Raw genomic sequence first — 13782 nt, forward strand, 5'->3', positions numbered from 1 at the left:
ATGCCAACTATTCAGCCTGTGATTTCTCAGGCCCTCAGTTCCCCTTCTGTGGCATGTAATAATAAATCCTGCTTTAACTACTTCCAAAGATTTTATTGTGAGATGCAAATATAAAAGGTGGTATGAAATTTCTCTACTTTGTCACTAACTGGCTACTCTTCTTTAATGTGTGTCCCTCAGTCCCCCTGTTCCTTCCCCAACACTACCCTCAATTAAAAAAAAAGCACCATCAATTCTAAGACATTTCACTTTATTTAAAAGAAGCCAATATACAGGATATAAAGGGTATGATATTTACAACAGTACAGTAAACAGGTTGGTTTCCGGTAGGATCAGTAGTCTTTCAATGAGTAGAAACATCCCCCCACCCCGAACCCTTTCCCTTTACATTAGACCCAGCTGGCAGACAGACAGCAACAGTGGGGTGGGAAGGGACACGCGATAGAAAGTCTCCCTGGATGGGGCTAAAAATCAGGTCAGTGCTAAAATGTCCACAAAGGGGTCTTGGGGGGCAGGGCACCTTTGCTTCATTTCTTTGAGGGCTGGACAGCAGGAATGGTAAGGGATTTGTCCAAGACCTACGCACAATCCACCCTGAGCCCAGAAACCTTCCACCCATGGGAAATTCCCTTCCAGAGAGAATTTGCCTTTATTTACACCCACCTGGCTGCCTCCAGACTCCCCGCTCCAGAACCAGAGCTTGGTGTCTCAGGGAGGGGGACCCAGGTCTGTGGAAGCCCCCAGAGCCCCAGTTCCTCATCCAGGGCCCTGGAGGGGCACTTCACAGCCAGCAGCCCAGGCCTCAGCCTGGAGTAGGCACCGCCAGGGCTGGGCTATGGCACCTCTGGGCACTTCCAGTCTTGCTCCAGCTGCCCGACAACCTGGGATCCGGTAGGACCCAACCTCCAAGCAAGCCATGTGCCTCCTGAACCAGTGGTCCATAGCCACCCACACGCTGCTGTTTCTCAGGTCTCTCCCAGACACAGCTGACTTGAAATGGATCTCAGCAAACCAGAGTTCGAGGAACAATCAGAACCCACCCTCCGACGTACAGCCTGTCCTGTCCCGAGTGCCCCCCTCCCCTCCCCCCACCCACCCAATTCAGAATTCCCTGCTGCCCACCTGCTCCCACAAGCACCCCTCCAAGACTTCCAAGGACCAAGCTGAGGGATCGGGGAACAGGGACGGGGATGGGTGGGTTGCACGCTCCGCTGAAGCCGCTCAGGGGTGAGGATGAGCGGGCAGGGCGGCCAGGGAGCGACGGGGAGGCGCACTGATATATGAAATCCAGGAGCAACATGCATCTTGCCCACAGGAAAACGCCGGGTTCCCACCACTACCTACCCTAGATTACAAAACCTTTCCTTTCATAAAAATAGATGAGAGTCTCTTGCTTTATAAATAGATTACATTTAGCTTAAGTTACACCTTATAGTACCCCCACCCATGGCCCTCTCTCCCCATCCCAAGCTGTAGTGGCTTGATTCTCCGTAGGTCATCTGAGCTCCACCCCCAGAGCTACGTCCATGGGGTCTGGCCCTTCAGAGACCTCAAGACATATTCCCACAGGAAAATAAAATGCATTTACTTGCCAAGGGCTTTTTTCCCAGTTCAGAGTCTCAGAGGAGTGAGTGAGTGATGGTGTGAGTGTGTATGTGTACTTGTGTGCGTGTGTCCCACAACCAGGGAGCCAAAAAGAAGCTGCTCTCCCTGCCCCTCCCCAATCCTCTTTTTATAAAACCCCCAAAAATAGGAGAGTGAGAGAGGGCAGCACAGGAGAGCCCATTTGAGAACAATTCTAAAATACCAATGTCAATATGACACTGGGCTTAGAAATAGGAAATTAAGTATTTACAGCTTTACAGAGGATGGACCAGTTCATCCCGACTGGTGCTGCCCCAGAGAGCGTTGGGGTCTTTCTTGGCAAGCTGTAGGCTCATGGCGAGGGGACAAGCAGGGCCCACCGGCAACTGACTCACAAAAGAACTTGGTGGGGATGGGGGCAGCCAGGCCAGGACCCAGGACCCTGCTCAAGAAGCAGGTCAGTCATTCCCTTGCTGTCCCTCAGACCCCCTGCCCCACCACCTGCCCCAAATCCTTGCTCCCCAGGGGAGAACAGCTATTAAAAACCAGCAGGAAGGAACTTTTAGCCAGCCTCTGTCTTGGCTCCTGCCATTTACATACTCCATGGACAAGTTCAGAGGACCCCAGTCCCCAAAGATAATGTCCTATGTATAAGAGGGGGAGAGCAAAACTAATACCACTGGACACCAACTGCCACGGTCACCTTGGTTACCTGCAAATACACTGTTGCCTTACTGTCTTAACCCTAAATTTCGGTCTATCACCCTCCCACCACCTTAAGAACAACCCAGGGCTGGGTTCCACTCTGCCTCCCAAACTGCACCATTCGATGCCTCCCTCAGCCCTGGACAGAGGAGGCCCATGGGGCCGTCCTGCAAACGGAAAATCTTTTAAGCAGCTGAGGTCCAAGCCTACTGGCTCTGATAACCTTTGGTTAAAATAAAACTAAAACTAAAACAATAACAATAATGACAATAATAATCAGGTATGTTTGAACCCTGTAACCCTTTGAACAAGAGTCGGTAAGGAGGAGGAGGAAAGGCGGTCTCTCCTCCGAAACCATTGTCCCTCCACGTACCTACCACAGGACTGCTTGGCCAGTAAGAGATGCTGGGGACGGAGGCCTCTCAGCCAGACGGCCACAGGGAACCAGTAGGAAGTTCCCCCAACAATAACAACAAAAAGGAAAAACTCATAAAGGCCATCTGATAAATAAAAAATTATATACCGTCACTAACACACTCTCTCTCCCTCTCTCTTTCTCTCTCTCTCTCTCTATATATACTGAATGAGTATTATATACAATGGTTTCATGACAACAAAACAAGTGGGGGAAATGGAAGAGAGAGAAGCCCTTACAGGTCACTGGCACCCCAAAGAGGAAAGACAGGGCCACCAACCCACTGGAAGCTAGAGCCCCTCCTCCAGACACAGACCCCACCCAGGTGGTTAAGTTCTGGTTCTTGGGCACATTTTGCTTCTCTGACCTCCAGGGGCGCTTCTGGACCAACAAAAACAAAGCATGGCACCCACAGCAGTGGGTACAAACAAAAACAACAACAAAATAATCAAAGCCCGCTGGTCTGACTCCAAGCTGAGATTTGGTGGGTGGCCTCAACGGGGTGCCCTTCAACAGGGGTCCACTCAAGTCTTGGGGAGATACTGGCTCAGATTAACTCCCCGGCTGGTCGGTCAATCAAGTGAATTATAGGAAGAGGTTTGCATATGTCCACGAGCAGAACAAGGCTGATTCTCACTCCAGCTCCACTCCCACCACCTCCAACCTGCCAGCAGCCCTTGTGGCTCCCCTCCTCTTCCCTTTCCAATGCCCGCCAGTGGCCAAACGGGCGACGGGGCTGTGGAGAACCAAGATGGCAGCAGGCAGAACTAACCCAGCTCCGGCCTGGACCCCTCCAGACTTTCTCACAGAGAAATTACAGATCTATAACCTCTTATTGTTGGCTGGAAGGGGGGCGAAAAACATCAAGTCGTCAGGGCAATAAAAGACCCCCCACCCCCCAACCCACAGAGGTCCCAAGAACGCAGTCAGGCGGGCCGAGGGCCTTGCGGGACCCAGGCCTCACCACCGACCAGGACAGGACGCCCTCTCCAGTCAGTGCGCACCCTCAGAGGCTGCAAGAGAGACCATCTTAGCTTCAGCCTCCCTCTCAGCTCCACGGGCAGCCAGGAGTCTGGGAGAAGGGCCTACCTTCCACAGCGATAAGGCAAGCTGCTTTTTGTTTGTTTTGTTTTTTGCATAGTAGTTTAAACACAGTGAGGCTCCGCTTTCCCCCACAGTGCCTTGTCCCTCCGCTTTGCCACTTGATCCAAAAAGAAAAGAAAAATTTGTTTACCCTACCTCCTTCCCCCTTTTCCCTCTTTTGATAAGAAAAACACTTGGGAGGCCCCCAAGGTTGCAAAGGCAAGCAGCTCCTTCCTGGGGGCGCAGTGGACCACCCCAAGCCCAGCTCAGTCAGCGCTGGCCGGAAGAGGAGGGGACGGCATAGCTCATGGCCAATCAGAGGAGCAGGTGGGAGGGTAGAAGACCGCAAGTATACCATGCCAGGGGGGCCCCGCCCTCACCCTAGAGTTTTGTATAAAAACACCTGCTAGGAGTAATTCTTTGGAGCTCAAAGTGGCTCAGCTTCAGGGAAAAGGCACAGTTAACACTGCCTCGTCCGGACAGAAGTCTGCATTTGTAACGTGGAGAACAATAGAAATTGACAGCACCATTCCGTGAGTGGGTGGGTAGATGGAGAAGGGGCACTGGTTGGTGGGGGGTGGAAGGAAGGAAGCAGCGGTCCCTCGGGGCCTCCAGAGAGGGAGGCAGAGGAAGTCTACATGGTGAGGTCTGCAGCCCCATTCCGGAAGCCTTCTTGGCCCCATGGGGAGGGAGGGGGTGCAGGGGCCCCATCACCAAGACCACCAGGCACAGGGGGTCTCAGTCATCAGCTGACCATTGGCTCCACATCCGCCTCACGCTCGAACTCATCCTGGATCTCGTCTGTACTTCCTGAGTCGCTGCTGGCCACGGAACTGGGGGATGGTGAATTCCTGGAAGGCACAAGAGAACGGGGGACATTCAGAGGGCAGCCTGAGGACCCCTCAAGGGATTCGAGGAGCAGGAAAGACTGAGCAGCCACCTCTGTAAGATCTAACCTCAGACTGGGAACCTGGCCTGAGATCCTGACTTGCTCTGCTTTCCTTAGAATCTTCTTAGAATTCACACGAGTTGAACGTGGCTCTCGAGAGGCCTCCTGGGACCCCTTACACCAGCCACTAATTGCTCTGGGTGCTGAGAGCTCCTTGGAACCAGGAACCATGGATTGAGCTCAGTTCTTAACCTCTAACTGCCTAACACCGATTTGGGCACACAGCAGGTGCTCAGTAAACCCCAATTAACTCAGAGCTCAAAGGGAGGCCACACAAGATAGTGGTTAATAGCATGGGATCGAATTCCAACTCTATCACTGATGAGCTGGGGAGGCCTTGGGCAAGTTATTTAACTTGTCTAGGTGTATTCTTCTCCATCTCAACAACGGATATAACAACAGTGGGTTCTGGGGGATTCGATGAGCTTAGGTATAACACACTAAGCCTAGGTTCCCAAAGAGCTGCTCCTTCCTCTTTTCCAGCCTGAACCACAGCCTGCAGCAGTATAGTCATAATAAGAGAAACAACTACAATGACCATATCGGTGCGTTGTGCCAAGCATTCTACATGTATCACTGCATTGTATCATTAGCATGTCTGCCTCCCCTAAAGGCTGAATGTTCCTTGAAGTCAGGGGCTCTGCCTTTGTTTGGGATCCCCCAGCAAAAAAGGGTCGGATGCATGTCAGTCTCGTGGGTACAGACCCAGGTGGCCCTGGGCTGGAAGACTGGAAAGCTTCCTGTGGACAAATGTGAGCCCCACCAGCACAGTGGGTGGGAGTGCTTGGCCACCTCCTTCACCTGCCATTTCAGCAGAAAGTGGGCATAAGCTCCATGGGGCAGGGGGCTGTGGCTGTTCTGCTCACCACTCTATGCCCATGGCCTTGCACGAAGCAAGCCTTTGACAAGTAGCTGTGGCATCAGTGGGGCCAGGGCTGTTGAGGGAGTCACATGGGATCAGGTACGGAAGTCACCTAGCATGTGTGCACAGGTGGGTGGGTGGATGGTCAATGGGCAGGTGAAACGGGCCAGGCTGTAAGCTGTAGCCCCACAGATCCTCCCAAGGACCCAACCACTGACACCTGGGGAGAATGGGGGCAGGTACCTGTCTGCCGAGCCTTTGATGAGCCGGCGGCAGGTCTCCATCTGCACGTCCAGGCCCCGCTTCATGCTGCACATCTCCATGTACTCGTGCAGGTGTCGGTTCATGTCGCTCTTGGCTGTGGCCAGCTCCAGCTGAGAAGAACCAGCGTGGATAAAGGTGAGGCCAAGACATCCCTGTAGCAGGTTCCTCAGTGGTGGCAGCATTAAGGCCACCTCTGGACACCACGCCCTGGGAGCCCTCCCTCCTCTGCTCTTTGCAGGCCTCTAGACCAGCTTCTGCCAAAGTGGGAATGGTTGCTTAACAGCCATAGGGCAGCCTCCCTGAGCCTGGCCTGGTCTGCAACTCCCCCCCGTCACACCTCTGCATTCCCTTACGTGGACCTGACTAGTCTGTCATGGTTACGACCCTTCTCCTCCACCAAATGATACAGCCCCTGGCAAAGGAGACCCCAGCCTTTCTTTCTCCAGCACAACACCGGCAACAACTCTCGTTGCCAGAGTGGCCAGTGCCCAGGCTCTGGGGCAGAGGAGTTGGGCTTGGAGGCTGCTTCCTGGCTGGAGGCCTTGGGCAACTCACTCGGTCTCTCTTTACCTTATCCTCTCCTCTGTAAAACGGGGTGCACAGTCCCTACTGTAGAGGACAGAGGCACCCAGGTACCTCTAGGCACATACAGAGAGTATGCAGATACTAGGGGGCTGTACTTGTAAAGGGCTTACTCAGTGCCTAGTGTCAGTCCATGTCACTCAAATGTCAGCTTTGTTATTTTGGGATCACCATCCCGGTTGAATAACTTAAAAAAACTCTGGGACAGACAGGGGTCACTACCCCCATTTTACAGATGAGGAAACTGAGGCCCTATGAGGGGTATGACTTGCTCACTGCCAGGCAAGGTCAGTAGGACTTCCGAGCCCCGATCCTGTGCCTGTCCCACTCTACCAGCCCCTGCCCAGGGGTCTCGACCATCGCACAGAGCTTCTCCGGGGGCTCTAGCACCCAAGCCCTCACCTCTATCTGGCCTATCGTCTCCTGGTACTCCTTGTCTCTCGTCTTGAAGAAGGATTCAGTCTCGTGGATCAAGTTGCCCAAGTTTTCCTCTTGCTGAGGGAACAAAAGAAAGGGGACAATTTAGCTGGGCGACGGGGGCTACTGGGAAAGAATGGGACGAGGGATCCTTGAAAGGCGGTGCCCCCGAGTTCCCCATGCCCCAGCCTCTGGGAAGCGGGGCCCTGGGCTCACCTCTCCCTGCAGGTCGATGGTGGGATTGCAGTTGGTGAAGTCCTCCCAGAGCAGCAGCGTGTCTTCATTCTCCTCCCAGGTCAGGCTGTCACAGTCATCATCAAAATCAAAGGTCTCCCGCCTGTGGGGATGACACCGTACGGCACAAGTGAACAGAAGCCAGGCTCCAGGGGCCCAGATGGGAGACAAACGGGTGCTACCCCAGCGGGCATGCTCCCATAAGGTGGTCTGCCAAAAAGACGGGGGAGGTGGCCAAAGGGGACATGGGCCTTATCAGTGGAGTTTATCTCTTAAAATGCAAAATGTACTTACACACTATTTATGCAATTTAAAATGCATGTTTTTTAAGACTCCAGGCTTCAATTAATGGAGATGAAAGATATTTTCCTCCCAAGTCCAAACTTGTAACTTTCATTCAACAATTCATTTCTTGGCCCCTACTTTAGCAAGGGCACTTATATAACCTTTTCCATAACTCAGAAAGGGTAACATTATTTATTCCCATTTTACAGATGAGAGAATCACAGTTCAGAAAGAATAACTCACTTGTCCAAAGTCACACTTGTAGCCTGTAACAGTAACGGGCTGAAAGCCAGATGTTTCTACTCCCTACAGCTTTTTCCTCTCATCAAACATCACAGGCACCTATTATGTGCTGGGCATGGGACTGGCCACTGAGCACATATTAAAATGCAATTCATTCCATCCTCACAACAATCCTATTAGGTGAGCATGATTATTATTCCCATTTTACAGGTGAGGAAACAGAGGCTCAGAGGAATTAGGTGTACTTCTAGACCAATACATGCTAGAAATCAGGTTTGAATTCAAAGCCTGAGTAATTTCAGGGCTTCCTTATTCACGAGAACTGGAGTAGGGTGACCAGCCATATGGGTCTGCCTAGGACTGAGGGGTGTCTGGAGATGCACCAGTTACCCCAACTGGAAGGAACCTTAGGAATGACTCAGCCCAACATGTCCATTTTTCGGATGGGAAGGCTGATGCCTGCAGGAGTTAGAGCACCTGAGCCAGTGAGACATCCACAGAGGAGGACTGATTCCCAAGTCCCCAGACTTGCATCCTAGGGCTCTCCCCATTGCCTACACACCCTCCCTCAGTGCCTCCCAGGGTCCTCCGGGGCAGTGCTCCCAAACTTCCCGCAATGGACCAGGCTGGGGGCTGCTGGGCAGGGCCCAAGAATTTCTGGTAAAAAGCTACCTAGAGCACCCCTGGAGCCAGGTTTCCCACCAGAGCAGTCCGTGCCAGCGCCAGAAGGTGGCTCCCTGAGTCCAGGGACTAGAGCTGGGGCCAGGGCTGCAGGGGGCGGGGCTGCCGGCCTGGAGGAGCTGCAGAGGAGCCCCCGGGGTCCACCGTCCCCACGCCGCATACCCGACTGCTGACTTCACTTCCTCCCCAGTGTCTGGGATCTGAAGGACAGCCGGCTGAGGCATGGTGAGCCAGAAAGGACAGGAAGATGGACTTGAGAAAGGGGTCTGAAGAGGGTCTGCACTCCCCACAGATCTGAAGGGCGGGGTGGAGGAGCGGGGCTGGCCACAGTGCACAGGAAGTAGCAAATTCTTCCCCCTTTCCTTGGTCCGAAGCCCAAGGAACAGATTTTGATCAAAACAAAACAGCACTGACACGGGTACACTATTCAAAGACTTCAGTGGCACTGCTGGGGGGCAGCCTGCTTGGGTCTCAGCCCACAGTGGGGGAGATGTCAGCAGGAGGGGGCCAGGGCCCTGCCTAGGGTGGGGTCAGCATGGCCTTTGCTAGAACTGCAAGGATGGAGGGGTGATCAGAGGATTTTTAAATTTTAACTTAGGCAACTTTACAACCAGGTAAATCTAACTGGGTACTGAGCCGAGATCTGAACTGCCAACACTCTGCTGCCCATTTTTGCAGCATTTGAAAGTTCCTTGCTCCACATAGGAGCACCGCTGATGGAGCCCCCAGACTCAGCTCTCGGGGCTGTCTTGCTGCTCACCCCATTCCTGGGCAGCCTAACAAATCCTTGGAGACTTTATGAAAACAGGGACGATTTCTTCAAAGAAGCCCTTTAATGCAAGCGAACCAGCCTGGCTCTGTGGGGCGTACAATCTCTGAGGCTCAGGATGCTCAAAGCAACCTTCAGAAAACCTAAACCCAACCAAGGGTTCTCTTCCAAAGCTCCCCTTGTCAGCAACAGAGCTTTGGGGGAAAGCGGTGTCAGAAGTTAAATCAAGAGTCTAAGGACTCTCCTTATCACCCTCCAACAGCAAACCCACAGAGCACGGCCCCTTCTCAGTTCTGTTTCAAGGGAATGGCAAGCACAGGGAAGCACAGGCAGAGCCAGCCCTGCCCAGTCCAACTCTCATCTCCCTTACAAGTCACCTGGCCTGGCTGCAAAGTGGCCAGGGTGGGGAAGGTGAGGCTCGAGGGCAGAGGGGGGTCATCTCTTCCAAGCATGAAGACAGCTGGTTAGAGACAGAGATGGACTGAGAGCTGGGGGCCCAGCTCTGTTCCAACTCCTCACTCATCCCTCTGGGGGCCTCAATTTCTGCATTTGCACTTGGAAGGGGGTTGTTGGAGTGATCTTGGAACTCGTAACGCTAAGGCAGCTCCAGAGCTCTGAGGAAGCATTAGGAGAGGCCCAAGCCTCGGCTTCTGAAGTGAGTCCGCATCAGAGGCATCTGCTGAAAGGAGTGTGCCCTCTCGGGAGAGGTTCTGGGAGGCTTTGTGATGGTCCTTAGAGCCCAGGGCCCAAACGCGGCCCTGCTATTGGAAACCCAGGACTCTGGGCAGAGACATCAGGCCAGAAAGCCTGCTCGGCCCTGAAACTCTGATGCTGGGGAGGTAGGGGTATTGGAGACCTGGGGAAAATATGAGTTCTCAGGTCTCAGGTGCCCAACTGTGAGGGATTCCAGAGAGAGCAGGTGAAAGCCGGCCAGTGGGGAAAGGTGGACCCCAGAGACCCAGTCCCAGCCCCACCCTTTGACTCCAGGCCCTCTGGCCAGTTGTCCGGTGCTGGCTCTGCCCCTCCCCAGCCCCACTTTAGGACACTCAGTGGATTAGCCTTAAAGATGGATCGGGTCTGAGAATATGGCACTGGCTAGGCCAAGGCCACAGAGCATCCCGGCTGCAGGGGTGAGGTTCTGGGAAACCGGCTTTCTTTAGGGGCAGGGGAAGTCAGCCCTGATTGGTAGCTCATGCCAATTTCCCACCATGGCAGAGTTTAAGCTGCCAGTGTGCCATCACTGAACTGGGGTGAGCAGACATGCTTACAGTCAGCTTTCACGAGCTGGTACAGCCGGCTCCAGCCCACCATTGCCCATATCCTGCACCAGACTCTGCCTCGAAGCCAGGCAGCCCCTCCTAGTGAGAAAACACAGGCCGACAGGCCCAGCTCTGAATTCCAGCTCTGCCACATCTTAGTGGAGTGCCCTCCACCAAGTTGTTTCCCCTCTCTGAGCCTCAGTATCCTCATCTACAAAAGGGGAATGTTAAACCTACCTCCTACATTGATCGAAGTCAGTGAAATGACCTCATAGAGCACTGTGCAGATGGAGGAGCCCTCCCCCCACCAGCATGGCGGGCCCCAGCATGTGGATCAGCTCAGCCACCCCACCACATGGACAACTAGTGAGAGCAGGTCTAAGGCTTGATCAAGACTAGCGCACAAATAAGACCACCGCTACCATTTGTCTCTTTCTAAAAATGTGAAACTCCCCATATTGTAAATGTTGAGAATGAATCCAAATCCTTTCAGAGCCCAATGCCGGTCAAACAAAACACATCTGTGGGCTACTTTCAGCCCTGACCACCAGTTCGTCACCCCTGCCCTAGCCGTCTAGGGAGGGAATGGAGAGGTGCCCCCAGTGCTGGGCAGCAGAGGTACTCACAGCTGGTTAAACATGCGTTTCATCTCGTCTGTGATATTCATGGAGCCAACTTCGTCATCAGAGAACCGGTTCACTTCCCCATCCTGCTCGGAGATGTCATCGTCTGGAGCCACCTTACGCTCTTTCTTTTTGGGGACCACCTGACCCAGAAAGGAAGAGATCAAGGTTAACTGGGAGGTTCTTCTGGGACAGACGGTGGGGTGGTCTGAGAAAGGAGCCGGCCTCCCATAGAATGGATGGAGCGTGGCTGGGGCCAGCCACTGCCAGGAAAGATGAACAGCTCCTCTAAGAAGCAGGCAGTGTTAGCAGGAAGCGTGACGGGGGCGACATGCAGGTGGACGACACAGACAGCCTGGACCCTTTCCTGCCCTGGTGGCTGGATTGGCTCAACTCACTAGAAGGAGCCTCATGACTTGGGGGAAGCAGTGGGCCAGACTGGGGCCAGAGTCATCTGGAATGTCTCCAGGCCAGCCAGAGAGAAGGAGAACCCCTCACAGAGGCCTAGCTGCTCACATGCAAAGGCGACAGGCAGGTGGCCCAAGGTCACCAGGCTCCCTCCACTTCAAGCAGGCAAGACATGAGCAAACCAAACAGAGGCTGAAATGGTCCCCAGTGCTTTCCAGCAGAGGGGCAGCAAGAAGGCACAGAGGTGGACAAAGGGCCCCAGGGAAGCCCAGCTCTTAGCCAGCTATACCCAAAGTCACACGCTTACAGCAACAACACACTGTATTGCCCTGGGCTCAAGCAAAAGCCAAACCACAACCCCAAATTCAAGAAGCAGCCTTCAGAGAATGACATGTGCCCTTCAGGCAGCCGGACAAGTCCCCAAGCTCTCTCCAGAGAACAGCGGCCAGTGCTGACCCATTGCCTTCTCAGGACACACACACACTGTGGGGGGTCGGGAATCGAGAGACTCTTCAGGGGAATGAAGAATAGTGAGAGGCCGACAGCAACTCTTTCGGAATTCTGAGCTCATCTGCCAAGGCTCAGGCCGGCTCACCCAGCACTCCCACAGCCTGGCCGGCTCTCCCCGACCTTGGTAAAGGCGCCTAGTTCTGGTACGCGGAGGCAGGAAGTGGGGCAGTGGACCCAGAGTGGGCCAGCCAGTGGACTGAGCCCTGGAGGGTCAGGAGACCTGAGTTCTAGTCCCAGCTCTGCCATTTCCTTCCTTGAGCCCATCACATGACCCCCTTGGGTCCGAAGCCGTCAGCCCTGATGATGGAGTCAGATGAACCTAAGAGTCTGCGAGCCCTGATTTGGTTTCCCTGGTGAGTTGGGTAAACCCTATCTCTGGGGAACAGGGAGTGGGCAAGATGTGAGGGAAATAGGGGTTGGCCAGGCAGGGTTGGAGGCCGCTCCGGGAGGGTGGCAGTGGCAGGTGGGAGTGGTGGCTGGTGAGCAGGGTGGCCCTATTCACCTGGAAGATCTTGGACACGTCTTCCGAGTTCCGCTGCTGTGCGACATCGCACAGCTTGGCCGTGATATCGATTCGGCGGCAGATGTCCATGTCCACCTTCATGGCCTTTTCTTGGATCTTTGTGTCCAGGTCTGTCATGGGCTGCAGGGAGGACAGCAGGGGGTTACGTGAGCAGGGGATGGAGCTAGCCAGGGGCCAGGGGCCAGGGGAGTCACTCCTGGGCTCCTGCTGAGCAGAGGGGTGGGCCCCCGAATATGAGGGGAGCCTTGAGCTTTTCCTGGGCCTGAAGGGCTGGCCGGTGCTGCTCCAGCTGGGGAAGGGGGTGGAGGGGCCACAGGACCTAAAGGCTTTGGTGCCGAGTGGACAACACGCGGCAGTGTTTGCAGTCTCCCTAAGGGCTGGAAGGCCTCTTCTTGGCAGACATGTCAGTGTTAATGTTTTTACAGCAAAGATAAAAAAGAAAGACAAGGCCTACTGGCAAGCCTTCCTTTCTTCCGCGCCCCTCACGCCCCACCTGCCCCGACCCAGGGGCCTTCCAAGGCGGCGCTCTCTCCAGGATTCCTCCCTCAGCTGACAGCAGGGTCACATAGGGTGAGGGGTCCCCTTGACCCCAGGGCTTCCCTCTGGAGCCCCTGGAGCTTCCTCCAGCCTCAGCCAGCTTCACATATCAGGCTGTCGCCCATGTTCGGGCTCCTCCTCCTTCCTGGCAGCTCTCCCCACACACTGCCCACCGCTCAAAGGTGGCAGGAAACATGGGTCCCCAGCAGGAAGGAGGCCTTTGCTGCCAACACCTTCCCCCACCCACAGTTACTCAGAGGGGCTCCAGCTGTCAGAAGGACACACACATTGGTCTTTCCCAACTTCATAAAGCAACCCTGCTCAAGGCTGCTGGCCCAGGGAGCCTCTCAGGCTGGCAAAGACCAGACCTGGGGGTCCCCTAAGCCTGCCATGGGCTCCACACGGTGCCCCGACACAGGGGCTACGGCTACCACCCGCCCTCTTCAAGGCGAGCTGGGAAGGAGTGGAGCAAATACACAGGCATCAGAGGAGCCCTGAGGAGGGCGGGATGGGTTAAGCAGCAGATTAATGCAGCTCTACTCAGACCAAGGGAAGCGGAAGTGGGGAGGGGGCGGGAGGAGGGCGCCTGGTCTGCGATGCATCCGTCACCCTCACAGGTCAAACGCAGCCAGCCAGGACTCTAACTAGAAGCCGAGCTCTGGAGCCTCGGAGTGAATGAAGCATCTTGCATGATGGGTGTTGGGGGGAGATCAGGATGCCTGAGGTCGGCAGCTGGTGGCACTTACATCACTCATGAGCCCCTTAAACACCACCAGCTCAGCCTTGAGTCTCTCGATCTTCTCGTTCATCTCCTCCTGGATGGCTTCGGCCTCCTGCGCAGCCTACAGA

At 54.6% G+C, this 13782-nt stretch overlaps 1 protein-coding gene across 1 annotated transcript in view; it reads right to left on the reverse strand.

The window, feature by feature from the left end:
- Positions 1–233: 233 nt before the first annotated feature.
- The window catches only part of IFFO2 (intermediate filament family orphan 2), a 46513-nt gene continuing 32964 nt past the window's right edge, over positions 234–13782 (reverse strand). The window contains exons 3-9 of the mRNA XM_036914452.2: positions 13680–13775; positions 12376–12516; positions 10959–11098; positions 7078–7198; positions 6847–6939; positions 5842–5972; positions 234–4638 (exon numbers count right to left, since the gene is read on the reverse strand). Of these exons, the coding sequence (XP_036770347.1) occupies positions 4533–4638; positions 5842–5972; positions 6847–6939; positions 7078–7198; positions 10959–11098; positions 12376–12516; positions 13680–13775 (828 nt within the window). The 3' untranslated portion in view covers positions 234–4532. The remainder of the gene's footprint in view (positions 4639–5841; positions 5973–6846; positions 6940–7077; positions 7199–10958; positions 11099–12375; positions 12517–13679; positions 13776–13782) is intronic.

This window comes from Manis pentadactyla, chromosome 4, assembly GCF_030020395.1.
Source record: "Manis pentadactyla isolate mManPen7 chromosome 4, mManPen7.hap1, whole genome shotgun sequence".
Taxonomy (NCBI): domain Eukaryota; kingdom Metazoa; phylum Chordata; class Mammalia; order Pholidota; family Manidae; genus Manis; species Manis pentadactyla.